This window comes from Rhopalosiphum padi, chromosome 2 (assembly GCF_020882245.1).
Source record: "Rhopalosiphum padi isolate XX-2018 chromosome 2, ASM2088224v1, whole genome shotgun sequence".
Taxonomy (NCBI): domain Eukaryota; kingdom Metazoa; phylum Arthropoda; class Insecta; order Hemiptera; family Aphididae; genus Rhopalosiphum; species Rhopalosiphum padi.
The window spans coordinates 25932894-25948635 of NC_083598.1; the positions used below are offsets into that span (position 1 = coordinate 25932894).

General features: G+C 26.1%; 1 protein-coding gene across 8 annotated transcripts; it reads left to right on the forward strand.

Moving 5' to 3' along the window:
- Window positions 1-1002: 1002 nt before the first annotated feature.
- On the forward strand, window positions 1003-14721 carry LOC132920769 (mitoferrin-1-like). Of its 8 annotated transcripts, none has more exons than XM_060983424.1 (7): window positions 1003-1931; window positions 2200-2271; window positions 2351-2447; window positions 2762-3133; window positions 3895-4174; window positions 4234-4541; window positions 9127-10261. In XM_060983424.1, the coding sequence occupies exons 4-7, from the start codon at window positions 3017-3019 to the stop codon at window positions 9463-9465; spliced, it is 1044 nt and encodes a 347-aa protein (XP_060839407.1). In that variant the 5' UTR covers window positions 1003-1931; window positions 2200-2271; window positions 2351-2447; window positions 2762-3016; the 3' UTR covers window positions 9466-10261. The 8 variants fall into 8 exon arrangements, with proteins under 8 accessions (XP_060839407.1, XP_060839408.1, XP_060839412.1 ...); XM_060983432.1 differs by lacking the exon at window positions 1003-1931 and adding an exon at window positions 12752-14721 and having other exon boundaries at window positions 1956-2271; window positions 9127-9465; XM_060983430.1 differs by lacking the exon at window positions 1003-1931 and adding an exon at window positions 10385-11408 and having other exon boundaries at window positions 1956-2271; window positions 9127-9465.
- The last annotated feature ends 1021 nt before the right edge of the window (window positions 14722-15742 follow it).

The window sequence follows — 15742 nt, forward strand, 5'->3', positions numbered from 1 at the left end:
TTTAGTTATTCAAAAATGTTGATGGTAGGAAGACTTAAGACATTTATCCTGTATTATTATACTTATAGTGACATTTTTAAAATATTCAGATACATTTTAAGTAAATATAAACATAAATTAGGTACTACCTATAGAAATTATTATTAATTAATAATATAATAAATGCCATTTTTTTGATAATAGCAATATAAATATATAATAAAATTTACTTTGTAAATAGTAATATTTAAATACTAATATAATATGGATGTCGGATTGCTCAGAATTGTTTTTCGTGTGTAATGATTTACCATTGAATTCAAATTGAACACTCCATACTACCATTATACCAATCAGTGACCTAGTCAATGACAAGGTAAATTCAAAATCCTGGTTATCTATTAATAGATAATCAATTGTTCCCGAGTATTTTATACTCATTTAAAAACAATTACAATTACATTTTTGGGGGATAATGAGGATCGTTTCATCAGAAGTTGAATATAATATGAATTTTAACTCGACCCCATGGGCCATGATGCAGCATGAAGAGTTCTTAAATGATTCTCGTAAACAAAAATATTTACACAATTAAAAAAAAAAAAATTACATTTTAGTATTTAACTATCATTGGCTTTTTATTACCTATCCACTTGCAAAAAAAAAAAAAATTATTGCACCATAATGTATTATTATGTGCATACGTCATGCTCGTGTAATGCGGAAATAAATTCATTTTGGGGTACGGATAAAACATTAAATAATATTCGACGATTGTAGCTATAGCCAGACGTGCCGCGTGCAGACTGCAGATACGCGGGGGGCAAGTTCAAAGTTATACACCGCGCAGTCTCTAATCTCAGACGATTTGACCACCAATCCGTAGACCGCGATAAGGTGATGTCCTCGGCGGGTCGGTGCAATTAAAATCAGCTGTAGGCACGGTAAAACATATTATTTATTATTTTCAGCGTGTGTGTCAGTAGTCAGCGTGCCACATAAACCGATCGACCAATGCCGTCTCGCGAATCGCGATATTGCTTTACGTAACGCCATAATAATCATAATAATTATTTTGTGCACTAATCGCACTCTATATAACTACAGTCGGCGGCGGTCAAACTTGCCGCCGAAGGGCATACATGATAAATCATGAATGACACATAAACGCATGTTATTATCATTCTGTTGCCACACCGCACGACGGTACGGTATCAACTATCAACCCGATTATTCGAATTGTGGGCATATCGATTGTTTTGTTTTTTTTTTTTTTTTTCGACGATCGAGACTGGGGCACAGGCGCACTGCTGCTCGTCGGACTGACAAGTGGCAAAACTTTCACATTTTTAACTAGTACCGACTTATCGTCGAAAACCGATATAATATACGATCAGTTCAGTCCTCGCCGTGATCTACTTTCCTGGTTTTGTTGATTTACCGGCTGCCTATCGTAAACGTTCGATAGTGTTTTGCGAAATATATTTATGGTATGCGATAGTTCGGGCTATCGATATTTCTCGGTTAATCGACTAACACGGCCACTGCCACCATCATCAAAATATCAATGTATCACAAATTCTTAAAATCTTAATACGTTAACACTATTCAGTCGCCACTCGCCCGTCATTGTCGGGTTATAGGTGTACACAATACACATTATTATATCGTAAACTATTTATTTGTTTTCTTAACTTTTTTATTTTAGTCTCATCCGTGTCCGTCCGTCGTGTTATTCGCTTTTTTTTTTTTTTAATTTACACTATTAAATTTTAATCCTGTAACAATTTCACGGCTGATTAAACATAATATTATATTATATTTATAATGTTATTTACGTTCAACGGAATCTCTATCGATCATATTATTATTACGGAGACGTACGGTTATGTACACAATACATGCTACGACTTTCTGGCCATTTCTGCATTGCACAATTATTGAACTCGAAGGTAGAACAACTAAAACACTATAAACTACGATATTCATAATTTAATTGACAAGAAAGTGCTGGTTGGGGAGGGGGATCTGGGGATATCAATAATAAATAATAACGCCATATGCTAGCACCTAAAACCGGTGAACATCGCACGTGTACCTACAATCTAGTATCTACATTCTAGTCACTTGTAATTCTTTGATCGTGATTATAAAGTTTTAACCGCCAACCATGTTATTGTAATAAAAGATAACAAGTGCTTAAAATTTCTTTTTTTTAAGTCATGGACATGACGTTCTATGGCAATACTCGAGTGATAACAGGCCTATCTACACTATAATGAATAATGATAAGTAATATTTTTAATTTTTAATACTTTTTTCAACACCCTCGGTTTTTGGGTTTTAGCGCTAACATATAATATCATTTCAGCGATTCCAGTATCGTGTTATATGGTTCAGTAACGGGTAAAATAACTCACAATTCATAGCACAATTTAATACAATCATCATTGATATTTATATATAAGGTATGCTAGTATACATCGTCGATACGATTTCTCAATAATTACTCAAATGATATACATAATTAAATACTTTTCATCTCCACTTAAAAAATTATTGTTTAATCGTAAGCTAAGTAAATTATTACGTCACGTATGATTAAACATTTTTAAGTTATTCTTTTATTAATAATTTAAATTAATAAACAAAATAAGCTTCACCTATAATTAATTTTGTTTACAAATTTTTAAATATTGATAAAATGTATTCGTTTTATTATTTACGTTATTTTATTAGAACTGTATCATACACGAACGTAATTTAAAATTGTATTTTAAAGGTGCGCCTTGACATTATTTTGTGTAGACTTCACAACTTTCGTTCTGAAAGGTGATACCACATTTTGGGAACTCGTTATAATCAATCGCCGCAACTGCATTACTAACTTCAAGTTCATGGCACATAACACCATCCTCGGGGCAAAAATATTCGAGCGACTTCACTTTCACTAAACCAAGTTTTACAAGCAGTTCGGCAGTTCGCCTATTCAGAAATAAATATAATTATTTATTAGTTCATAATTAATTAATTTATTATGAGTTTTGATGAATATGAGACCATACCATCATCTAATGTGACTGATCACATGATGGCTGGTGCCATTGCAGGAATTATGGAACATTGTGTAATGTATCCTTTGGATTCTGTAAAGGTGAGTGTATGTTAGTCATGTGTATATTCATATATTTTAGAAAGTATGGAATTTTATGGAATAAAATATTAATATAATTTGTATAAACGTGTACTGTGTATCTTTCGATAATCGCATTATCTCAAGATATGTTAAGAAGTTAATACTTATAGTCTAGTAATTAGGGTACTTTTTAAAAAAAATTTTAATTTATAAAACCTAGATCTAGAGTCTAGATTGAATATTCTTGCTTAGACTTAATCTTTTATACAGATCTATTTTTGTTCGATAAATCTTGTTTATTTTTATTATATTTTTATAATTTTTATTTTTGTTAATATATGGTGTACCTAGTATATTTTTTAGTATATTTTCATTTTCATTAAAATGTGAAATTAATGTAGGCCATCGTCATGTAAAGTTTCATTATACTTATTATAATTATTATTAGTTAGGTTGGTTATAAAATTATTTTAAAATGCAGTTTTAATTTTCAGATTTTCTTCATTAAAATTTGAATATAAATCAATCTCAAGCTTTATTTAGAACTCATGTTTAATTTATCTTTTGTATTATTAGGTAGGTAGGTAGATATTGAACTTTAAAGTCTGTTTGGATAATTTATGTTAATGAAACATAATTCTTATACCAACTGACTTATTAATCTTTCTTTTTTAATGTAATGATAATTAATGTACAAAATGATTAATTGACTGATTTTACCTACAAAGATTATTATTCCGATTTATTGAACTTAAATTAATTTTTTTTCTTTTTTTTAGACTCGACTGCAGGCATTCATGCCATCTGGAAACGTAGGGAATCGAGGAATTGGAACTGTTCTTTTTAATATGATAAAGCATGAAGGATATTTAAGACCAATGCGTGGGATGGGAACAGTAATTATAGGTGCTGGTCCTGCCCATGCTCTCTATTTTGCATCTTATGAACATTTGAAGCAAAAAATTTCTCATCAAACACCTTTAAATATGACAGTTTCCTCAGGTGTAGCGGGATGTGTTTCAACTATTATACATGATGCAATTATGACTCCAACAGATGGTAAAAGTAGCATTACATTTTTGTTTAATTATATTTTAAAACATTTGTTTTCTTTATAGTTGTTAAACAACGTTTGCAAATGTCAAACTCACCATACAATGGTATTTTAAATTGTGTGAGTTCTATTTGGCGAACTGAAGGATTAGGAGCATTTTATCGTTCGTATATGGTACAATTGTTCATGAATGCACCATTTCAAATTGTTCATTTCATGACATATGAGTATTGTCAAAATTTTTTGAATCCAGATAGGATATACAATCCTTTATATCATATGATATCAGGCGGTGTTGCTGGTGGGCTTGCAGCTGCTATAACAACACCATTAGATGTATGCAAGACTTTGTTAAATACTCAAACCACAAATGTAAGTAAAAAATTTAATTTTTTAGAATAATTTTCATAATTTTTTATACTGATAAGTATTATATCCGCTAATGTGTTATGTTACTAGGTCAGTAATAATACAGAATTTAACCTATGTTAATATATGTCATCAATCGTTATATTACAATATCCATTAATAATTTTATTCTAATATAAATCTAATTAAGCTAACATTTAGGAAAATAAATCATTTTTTCATATTTTTACTATGAATATTGAAACATGTACAAATCAGTATATAAACTATAGATTTGATTTAATTATGAAAAGCTAAATTTTTGACAAATAGTATCTAAATAATTTTAATGGAATAAATTAATTTTATTCTTATATATTCTAACTGAATGCAATATAATATGTCAAGTATTGAACTATTTAATGTTGTCATGTCACGTCTACAAGGTTAGATTTCTATTGTTGATAGTAAATATTATGTTATTGATTTATTTAGACCAATTGTTATAGTTAAATTTATATGATTGTGGTTATATAAATATATAAGTGATATTATAAGTTAATTTAATATCTTATAGACGAAAATAATTTGATAAATACAATAATATTTATTTTAAAAGTAAAAAATAGGTAAATACAATTTTTTTATCAGATTAAATTAAATTATTTTAACTTTGTTTATTTACATATTACATATTATTTCAAAATAATATTCATAAATAATACTTTGAAATATAAGCTGTATTAAAAAAAAAGGTAGTATATTTTTAATTTCATACATAAGTAATATGGAAATTTAATATTTAAAAATACAATTTAGAATTATTTATAATGACATAATTCATAGAAATTAATTTTTAATGAGTTATTTTTGAAATATTATTTTTAAAAAATTTGAACAATTTTATATTAAACTCATAAAAATATACTAAATACGATTAAAAAAAAAATAATAATTATTATTATTGTATCTAGTTCATTGTTTTTTAATTATACAATTTTTAAAAGTAATAACAGATATTCAGCTTGAAACTAAAATTGAAATGTTGGGAAATTAAATAGTAATTTGTAATATTTTATTCCAAAGATAAAATCTGTCTTATTGGTCAAAAATGCTTTTTAATACTATTTTATTCTTTAACCAACATAAGAGCAGTAAAAAATTTACACTTGCATATTTTTATTATTGATGTACATATTTAAGTATAAGATTATACTTAAAAGTAGTTGTACGTAAAGTTTTTGAGCATTTTTTTTAGGAGGTTGTAAAAAGCTGTAAAACACCCGTGAAGAAATGTTGTTTATAATTTTGTTATAAAATAATGAACAATTTTGGGTAAACTAATGGCAGCAATGTTTTTAAAATTCAATTATTTATTAATTGCTTTCATATTCTATTAAACAATTAGTTCTCAGTAACTAATCAGTATTTTTTAATTTATTTTTATCTTTTTTTTTTTTTGGTTTAGAGGTATGAGTAATTTTATTAAACTTTAATGTTAAATTTTTTTTATTGTTATTTTTATTCTAAACATTTTATTTGTTTAAAAAAACGGAAGACATACATATTGTTTCTTGTTATTGTGTTGGAATCATTATTTCATGAAATTAGATCATGGCCAGATTTAACACCTATTACACTAGATATGTTGTACTTAGTAGGGAATAGTTTTGAAATTGTTATCTATACATTATTTAAATTATTTTCCTGTTTCCATTAGTCAAGTTATAATTCTGAAGTGTAGGCATACGTTTAGTTAGTTTTATTACTTAGGTAAAAGCATTGTAGCTAAAATTAATTAAAATTGGAGATAAGATTTGAATTTTGAATTATGGAATTTGAAACTAAATACTTGCATACTTTTTTTTTAATATTTGTATGACAAATTATTTTTATTGCATAAAACATTTTTTTTTTTTTTTTTTTTTTTAAAGAAGACATTTATTAATTTAAATACAAAGAGCCATAGTTTTAATAGATAATTAAAAAATATATTAAAAAACATATTTAAAACAATGATTGTTCTGGAATATATTTTAAAGCTTACGTCAATATCTAATGTTGTATGTGTATCTAATAAAAAAAAAATTTTAATTTTAATTTTTATTGAATTATGAATAAATAACATGAAGCATGTTATGTATTCATAATAAATAAATACGTTTTTAAACAAAAGTATTCTATGACATTAACTTTTAAACTTATCATGTAATAAATAACTAAGTATGAACATTCAATAGGTTCAATGGCAAATGGCCAATTTAAATGTTAATTTTGCCCATTATAAATGTTCTATATAATAGTGTACCTATATATGATGTACTATTTTTAAAGTACTATTTTATAATTTACAATTTTTATGAAAGTAATTTAATCATCATACTTTCATGAAAGGATCTTATTTCATAGGTTACTAGATAGACATTCTGTTTTTATAATACTTATTTGTTAATATTTTCCTTTTATATAAATCATATAATAACCTTATTTTTCTGATTGGATTTTATTTCAAGGATAACTTTGATAACTAATAAATCAGTATTTTTGAAAATACGTATCTGAATATTATAATTTGAATTTAAAAGCTGAAAAATCTAATTTTTATTCTTGGTTTTCCATTTATAATTTTTAATTAAGTAATAACGAAATTTTACTCATGTACTGGTAGTACAGGATTCAATTTTAAAATAAAAATATACAACTTTATTGTAAATCTTGCTTAAGAGGACGTTACACTTGCATGTGTTGTCTCTATCTTACAAATGTAAATCATAGCAAAAACTATTTTGCACAGGAAAGAATCGAGAAGGCTTTAGCAATTACCTTAGAAACAAAATTTTCACCACATAAAAAGGAGAACTTCGGCTGTGAATATTGTTTTTATTTTTTTAGATATCGTTTTAAAAAAAAAGTTATTCAAGTTCAAAAATAATGGATTTTGAAACAATAAGAAATTTTTTTGTATAAGTGATATTTAAAAAATAAAAATGATATTTCACAGATAATATTCTTAACTGTATTATATATCAATTTGGTGTCTCAACTATCACTACAGCCTGAGTGGTTCTATCCTACTCAAAATAGCTTTTGCTATGTTTTACATGTGTAAGACGGAAACAACACATGTGGCTGTAATGTCCTCTTAATGTTAAAACACTAATAGCTATCTAAGTCAAGTAATACAATGTATATCTTTTAGTTTTTTAATTAATAGAAATATATTTTGTCTATAATTTTATATGTAAAATTTATAATACAAGTCTTGTAATAGACATTATTATTTCTAATTTTTTTAATAATCAGAATTAATAATAAATATGATTTTAATTGACTACAGATTTTAAATTAATTTGAACTTTTCAAATTTTATTATTAATTTCAAATTTTATTATTAATTTCTAATTTTATTAAAATATTATATTTATGTTTCAGTTATCAATTTTTAAAATTTAATTCGCTTGTATCTAATTGTATTTATTTAAAAAGTAAGAAATTGTATTTAAATTTCTTTTGAATCACTAAATATATATTATGCCAATTATATAATCAAAAACTATTTCCTCAGCACACATATTCCTATTTATTATTTCAATATTTTAATGATTATGGCGTATGTGACTTAGTTCAGCTACACCATTCAAAATATATCATGAGTATCCACTTGAATTTATGAATGATATAATACTTTATTTTAGTTATTATAAGTGTAAAAGTATTACAATATTTGGTTGTTGAATCACTTTTGTTGTTCTTGTACGCCTATTATTGAATGTGTTTCTTTATGATCTATTTTTAAGTCCATTCTGTTGAAGTATTAATATTTACTTATTGGCTATTAGAATGTTAGTGCGGTTAGGTATGTTGGTAACTGGGTTAAAAAGTCACTTATATAATAATCATAACAAACAAATGGTAGATAATCTCATATTAAAGTTACACAATACTTAAATTATAAAATATTATAAAAAACTTTTTTTATAGCTATATTAACTTTATTATTTTAATCCAAATTATATTTTAAAATTCAAAATATGAATAATGATGTTGAAAATATAAATTATTTTTATTCAAAGTAGTTATGAAAGAATTTTCAAAGAAGAATTACAAGTTCATAGGTTATTTCATTATTATTTTTAGTATATTCACGAATATTAATTATTTACTATTATAAATGTGGACTATATAATTTTACAAAGAAATATGCTACTAGAAAAATTAATTATCCATTTCATGGGTGTCTAATTTTATTGTACTAATTAGTTGCTAATTAGTTCATTATATCTTACTATTATAATTATTGTGATTATATGTTGTACATTATTTAATTATTGTATTATTCTATTTTGTCTTTATTACTAGCTTATACTTTATTGTTTTCATTCACATTTCTTTATTTTATTATGAATTAGACATTAGTTTATTATAACGGTTTATGCATTTAGTGGATAGCGTTATTATGATTTAAATGTCAAATTTTCATAAATAATTACAAGTTAAGTCTTAAAATTTAATAGCTATATCATATTTAAAATAATCATTTAAATATAAAACGACATTTAAAATGTAAATATTTAAATTTATAATGTAAAAATTGTTTTATATTTTCTAGGTGAGAGTTGAAGGTTTATTCCGTGCAGTCACAACTGTATATACCTTAGGTGGCCCTGGAGGATTTTTCAGAGGTATGGTTGCTCGTGTCTTGTATCAAATGCCGTCAACAGCTATATCCTGGACTACTTATGAATTTTTCAAATTTGTACTAATGAAGAAATCAAACATTTCTGATGATCGACCACCTCCTCCCCCTCCTCCAATAAATTCAGCATTGATTAATGAAAAAATTACAAAAACAACTAGTGTTCGATGTGATTTGCCTGTAGCCTCAAGATCACGTATATATAGTCATTATACAGTTAGAGATGATGGGTCTAAAGGTCAGCAATTTTAGGTTAGTATTGAGTTACCTGGTCTAAACTAGTATATTGTGGGCAGATATTAGTTTATTATGTATACAAATTGTTTTTAAATTAGGCTTGTTATTAATTGCATAGTGTTGCGTATCCAAGTTAAAATTTTAGATTCAGGTGTTCAGTATTAAATTATATAATGTTTAAAGAAAAAATATATAGAAATTATAAAAGCACAAAGCAGTTAATAATAATCATGTTTTTAAAAACTATGCGGGTTTATGGCAAATTTATTAACATTTAAGAAGAATTTATATTATATTTCTTAAAATTCAAAATGATAACTATATTCTTACTCACTTTATATTTTAAATGTTGATGACTTGATTAGTGAGCAAAATTATATTATTATTGTTATTTGTATACCTTTAAATTTTTTTTCTGTCCCAAACTCAATTCCTATAATTAATTTAAAAAAAACTATATGTATATGTATATATATATATATATAATATATATATATACATATTCTCTTATAAAATAATAACCAAATAGATATATTGTATATATTTATGTTATTTTATTAGTGTATAATATGTAACATGTATAAATGTATATAATAATATCTATGTACAATATATTTATTTGGTTCAAATGTAAAAATAAGTACCTATTGACCCTTATTTTCTAATTCTTATAACACTGTCAAAATAGTTAAAATAGTGTTTCTGTAGAATAGATATATACTTAGTAACTTATATGTATAAACATCTTATATTTTGGGCAATTGGACAAAAAGCACAAGCATAAAAGTTGTCAGCAGAGACATTTTATAAATTTTTATAGATACAATTATTTGAAACATAATATTTCCGTCTAGATAATTTAGTCATGAATATTTTTAAGTTATAAAATATTAAAATGTATATAATTTACACAACAATTATGGTCTTTTTTTAGTTATGAATTTAAGGAAGTTATTTCAATTACAAGTTGTGCATTTTGCTGTTTTGATTTTAATGTTTTAGTAAGAAGTGTTTCTATTCAAAAGATCACTACTAACTTCTTGTAATTGTGGTTTTGATAGTCCCAAATCCTAAGACGATTTTTGTGTAGTCTTTTATTATGTTAATTTAGTTGAATGTAATACTAACTACTTTCTAAGGTATGATTTAAATAGTTATTAGTTGTTTTACAGTGTTTATAACAATATAATAGGATCTTGTGTTTTACTATCCAAGAATATGAGTTATTACTGATTAAAATACTTCACTTTACAATACAAGACATACCCATCTTAAAATTTATAGACTTGTAATTTAACAAGTCTATTTATGTTTTTTAAATATAAAAACAAGTTAGGTGTATTAAAAATGTTAAAATGTCTTTTTGTCTGTGATATGTTCATTTATTTTTATTATTATTATTATTATTACTATTATTATTACTTTTTGTTATATGATATGTTTTTGTTATTATAACGATGTTCACTTTGGAGGAAAGTAATATCATTATGTTAACGTTTGATATAAATTTGAAATAATTTTATTTTTATAAAAAAATTAAGAATGATAAAATGCAATGTGTATGGTTACAATAACAAATAATATTATAAATAATAGACACTTAAAATGTAAATGCAAGTTAATGAAATTAAATTGTTACAATGATTAAGTTTATTCAATATTTTATGTACATCACAAGGTTTTTTTTACTACCAAGTGATTACTATTTATTTTATATATGTACAGTACCTACTAATTACTATATGTAATATTCATAGACATAGTTACAGCTAAATAGTAAATATTTAAGAAAATCAATATTTTTTCTTGTAAATTTAGTATATGCTTCACAAAAATGACATTACTGTTAACCATTATATTATATCATCATGTAAACAAATTGTTGCTCGTTTTAAGCAAATGTTGTAAAAAAAAAAAGAAATTAAAACATACAGACAATAAAAACACCATTATAAATATTTTTGTTATATTATATTGTTGATAATTAAATCCCTCTTAAATCATAAACTGATAAATATAGGTATAAGTTTTTTAATGACTGTACCTAGTGTACCTATCTGAATATATAATCATATTTAAGAACAAATATTACACTTCAATGATTAATTTTATAATTATGTATACCTATTATTATCCCATTTGTTCTAAATGTTTATTTTTTTCTACTGTTTTGTCCACCAGTTAATATTTTTACTTGGTTTTGGAAGCATCTTGGTACAGTAGCCAGTACATATTTTTGAAGTATGCATTATTTGTATTTTTGATGATAGTTTTTTTCTTAACGAGTAGTATATAAATACTCAAATTATTAAATAACCAGGGGCTCCTACCAATGTTTTAATTTCGATATATAATTTGGTGTTAATAAAAAAATGGTTGAATAGTTCTATTAAAATTTAAAATTGATTCATAGTATTATTTTTTCTATAGGTATGCATTTGAAGAAATAAAATTTGGCTACTCTAGAATTGAGGTATCTATATCTGCTTTGCTTAGTGATAATAAATTATTATCAAAGAATTTCAAACACGGTTTTCACAAAAAATAATTTTTATCCTGTGTCCGCGAGGATTCCAAGTAGATGATTTATCTCAAACATTATGTGAAAACCTCTTCGTGATTTTTCTCGTATAACATTAAATGTAAGTGTTTATTTTTCTGACTTCTGTATATTACCAACTAATCTTTTATATAAAGTTTAATGTTTTTGATGCAGTTATATTAAATTTGGAAATTAATTATTATTAAAAATATTAATATAAATCACTAAAAAAGTTTTTCGTTAATAATTTATTAACTATTATAGGTTTAAATTTCATTGAGCTGATTTAAATTTTAATAGCCCATAAATGTAGGTACGTCATTTATGCTGACTGAGAACTATTACTTTTATTCACGATTTTAGTGAGAACAAGTGATATATAGGTATTTATGATGTATTTATTAGATGGATTTTAGCTGAACAAATTGGATTTTTTATTTTACTACCTATTATTAAGTTGGCAATAATATTAATTGTTCTCTTATACTGTTATTATATTTTTATGAGCTGTAAAGTATTTTGTTAATGTTGCTTTTGTGGTGTCCGAAAAATAGCCAATTAGGTAATTTGAATCGTGTATACATACTGGCAATTATGTATTAAAAACAGTGTTTGATAAACGATTAAGTTGTTTATTATAATATTATTTATATTATACAGTTTTATAATTTTCGTATTCAAATTTATTTATATTAAATTTAATGTTTTGAATACATATAAACATCTGTGTTGCCTTAAATTTGTTTTTTTTTTTAACAGATTAGTGTTACTGAACCATGTTCGAGGTCGAGAACAAACAAATGCAATACAGTCAAATTATAGAATCATTTATATTAACATTTTGATCTCCTTCATTAAGCCTGTTATGGTTCATAGCTGAAGTAAACGTTTTCGACGTACGGCCATCTCTTTATTTCACTTTGAATAAAAGACGCGATTCGTAAGTGAATTTAACTTCAAAATGAAAATCTCATGAGTTCGAATTTGGAGAAGACCTCGTGGTACGAGGTGTCTATCTGTCGTTTGTTACCAATAACCAATAACTGCCTACTGCCATCGAGTCGTATAGCCATCCGTGATTTACCCTTGTCAATCGGCGCGGGCTGCAGATCGATACGGATATTAATCGCACCCCAATTTTGACCAGTTGTTATGTAGAGTTGGTATGTATATCACGATGTGTGGAGCGATTGGTGGTGTTGAACCGCTCGTCTTGAATCTTGATCGCATTGTCGTCAAGAAGGAATACATGTAACTTTATTATAATAAACCTACATAGTTAGGTACCATATTATCTACCCACCTATATAAATAAGAGACATACTCCGGCAATTTATTACAACGTTTGCGATATATGGCTAGGGTACGAATGGCTTTAAGTGACGATTTTAAGGGTATAGACCCGACTAATCTTATATCATATGTTACACACATACATGTGTTATGATTATACACGTATACGATAAGTTTTGCTGAATATACGACAAATTGTCAAACCGCGAATAATTTTTATCTAGAAGAAAAGGCTGTAGGTATGTATATAGTCTTACAAATCGTATTTCAAATGTATAGATACTATTAGTAACGACTCAGTTGTATTATTCCCGTATGTACACCCGTGGCGTCTCGTTCGTGTTAGAGTTATTTTTGAAATTTCGTATTGGCGTTGGTTACTACTATATGTACACTTTCAGACTTCAGTATTACACAGCCTGATATAAGTTTAAATTTCGAGTTAAACATTGTACTAGACTAGACACTAGCCTAAAAGAAATGCTGTTCATTTCACTTATTAGAATAACTCACCATCACATAAAGTCGGATTAAATATAAAATCCCTCCTATTAAATCATTAAAATATTATAATTATATTTTTCACTGTACACAAATGGTCGTTTACTTTTTACATATTTCATATATACAATATACTACATATATTTTGCAGCAACAAGGTAAAAAATAGGTATACTAGATCAGTGGCGTGCTCAGTTTTTTTGAAAGAGGGGGATATTCGTTTTTGACTTGTCACTGTCAACGATGTAACATATATAACTGGCTTTTGGAATAACTTATTCTAATTAATATTTTCAATTTTTTTTTATTTATCATTAAGAGACCCTAGTACTATATGTATAATTTAATTTTTTTTTATGTTTATTTTTTAGTACTGAAAATAAAAAAAATTATTTAGATTATAAAAACAATTTTGATGGTAAAAAGATTTATCTAAGTCAAGTAATTTATTTTTTAGAATTTTTTTTAAAATATGTAATGATATGCTCACACATCATAATTTATTGTATATTTTATTATCTTTTTAAATAAATAACGGTAAAGTTGTCGCACGTAGATAGCCGTCAATAAAAACCAATAATCCCTATTGATTACTGATGAAAGAAACGATTTACATTGTTTGGTCACGTGGGAACTCACACTTTATTGCGACAGTATGGCGCAAAGCGTGTGATCTTTTACGTGTGCCGCCAAAGACAAGGGATGGTCCAATGGGGCTCTCCGCCGTCATTTCTCGAAGGACGTGGAGGCCTTTGTTGGAGCCGCCTGCGACGTTGGCAGGCTTGACCACGTCGTCTTCTCTCATCAGTGCGTACGCACCATTAGAATTAGTAACATCTCTCTAGAGTGCATGAGCACCAAATACTTTAATAATACACCCACCACACCAGAGACAGACTGCGAGCGACAACTGGACCATTTTCACTACTACGAAATACTTCAGTGTTATTTTTTATTTGGATCCGTGTGATCAACCCATTCTAATTTTGTTAAGACAATTACTGGTTAACGAGTTCAACAGCGAATAAGGTAAGGTGCATGAGCATTATTTTGTTTGCGTTGATTTGTGTAAATCTGCTTTTCTACACTTAATCACTATACAGTGTATTTGATTATATTCTCGAATCACGATCTCGAGAGCCCTTCGACCATCAGGAGGAAGGTAATAACGTAATTTTAAATAATTCTCATATTTACATCTAATTGGTCACCATAATTCCCCAGCACTTATAAGTGTAGGAGAAAGGTTCCATAGATCTGACATTTATTAAAGGCTTGTGTCCTTTATACTTGTCACTTTAAAATTAATGTAATCTCATTATATGCTTCTTAACTTATTTTTAATTTCTCTTATTTTTGCGTTATTACAAATATCAATATTTTTTGATTAAATTAATTTGGAACGTAATAATTTTTTAATAAATATGATTTTTGAGAATTTTGTGTCATGAGTATATTTCTTAAATTATTTACTCTACAATTGTACTATAACAATTTTTGTCAAATTTTGTCATACGTTTAAATAGCATATATTTTTTTTTTTTTTTATCAAGTCTATCTGTTACACCTTGTATTTTTAACATAGACATTTCGGTCACATATTAAGAATCTACACCGGGACAAAATGGCATTAAAAATACCACGTGAAAATGCAGGTATAAAATGCAAGAGTGAAAAAATGTTGCAGTGTAGCCGTGTAGGTATATAATATATTCATCATTATACTTTTTGTGGTACTACCTACATACTTATACAATTTGTGCATTGTTGTCGCGTGTAATAGGTATTATATGGTAAAATAATGTTATATTCTTTTTAAATAAAAATGTAAGTTCTCTTTAAATTAAAAGTTTAAGAACTTTTATTGTTTTCATAAAAAAATGCAGGGTTCTTGTACAGTCGTACATCAAAATGATAACTTATTCAATAATAAATATTGGAACTAAAATTATTAAA

Bases quoted from the DNA above. Each gene is read 5' to 3' on its own strand.
- LOC132920769 (XM_060983424.1), top strand. From the start codon at position 3,017: ATGAGTTTTGATGAATATGAGACCATACCATCATCTAATGTGACTGAT. The intron at 3,134-3,894 runs GTGAGTGTATGT...TCTTTTTTTTAG, and splicing joins ATCCTTTGGATTCTGTAAAG to ACTCGACTGCAGGCATTCAT. The intron at 4,542-9,126 runs GTAAGTAAAAAA...TATATTTTCTAG, and splicing joins TAAATACTCAAACCACAAAT to GTGAGAGTTGAAGGTTTATT.